This window comes from Penaeus monodon, chromosome 33, assembly GCF_015228065.2.
Source record: "Penaeus monodon isolate SGIC_2016 chromosome 33, NSTDA_Pmon_1, whole genome shotgun sequence".
In the NCBI taxonomy this organism is placed as follows: domain Eukaryota; kingdom Metazoa; phylum Arthropoda; class Malacostraca; order Decapoda; family Penaeidae; genus Penaeus; species Penaeus monodon.
Genome location: NC_051418.1, coordinates 26,415,104 through 26,415,639, shown reverse-complemented (window position 1 = coordinate 26,415,639; position 536 = coordinate 26,415,104). Strand labels below are relative to the sequence as shown.

The 536-nt window shown below is 37.9% G+C and overlaps 1 protein-coding gene across 1 annotated transcript in view; it reads right to left on the bottom strand.

Annotated features, from left to right (window-relative positions):
- The window catches only part of LOC119594194 (lisH domain-containing protein ARMC9-like), a gene marked incomplete in the record, with an annotated part of 29,121 nt that overhangs the window by 16,572 nt on the left and 12,013 nt on the right, over window positions 1-536 (bottom strand). Inside the window, 1 exon segment of the mRNA XM_037943263.1 lies at window positions 346-453. Within this exon segment, the coding sequence (XP_037799191.1) occupies window positions 346-453 (108 nt within the window).

Here is a 536-nt window from a genome sequence, read left to right as displayed (position 1 = left end):
TGCTTGTCTATCTAGGGAATGTAGTGGAAGCCAAGATTCTGATAATTCGTGGGATGTAAGGGTAGTTTGGTAAATGGTATTAGATGATTATCCAAAATTGATCTGTGTATTGTTGAAAACTGAATTGTGTTTTGAAGGAAGAAATTGAGGGCACATTAGTCATATGTGTAGTTTAGAAAGAAATCGAACACATAGATGAAAAAAAATTATTAAACTCCTATTTTCCAATTCGTTTTCAAAATAACAATCAAAATAAAACAAATAAAAAAACAAATAAACTTGAATTAAAAAAAAAAAATCTACATAAAAGCTTCCTAATTTCCATTAAAGAAAAGTCAAAGGTACCTGAGCGAGATGCTGGAGGGAGGTGTCAAGGCCGAGATGAAAAGCTTCCTGGCGCAGAGTCTGGTGCGAGAGGAGGCTGTACAGCGCCCCCGTCACGTAAGGCACGACCTGGCGAGGGAGCGGAGACCATGGGCGACAGATAAATTGATGGCCTCAATTTATGAAATATCTCTTCTGGACGGGTATCATAA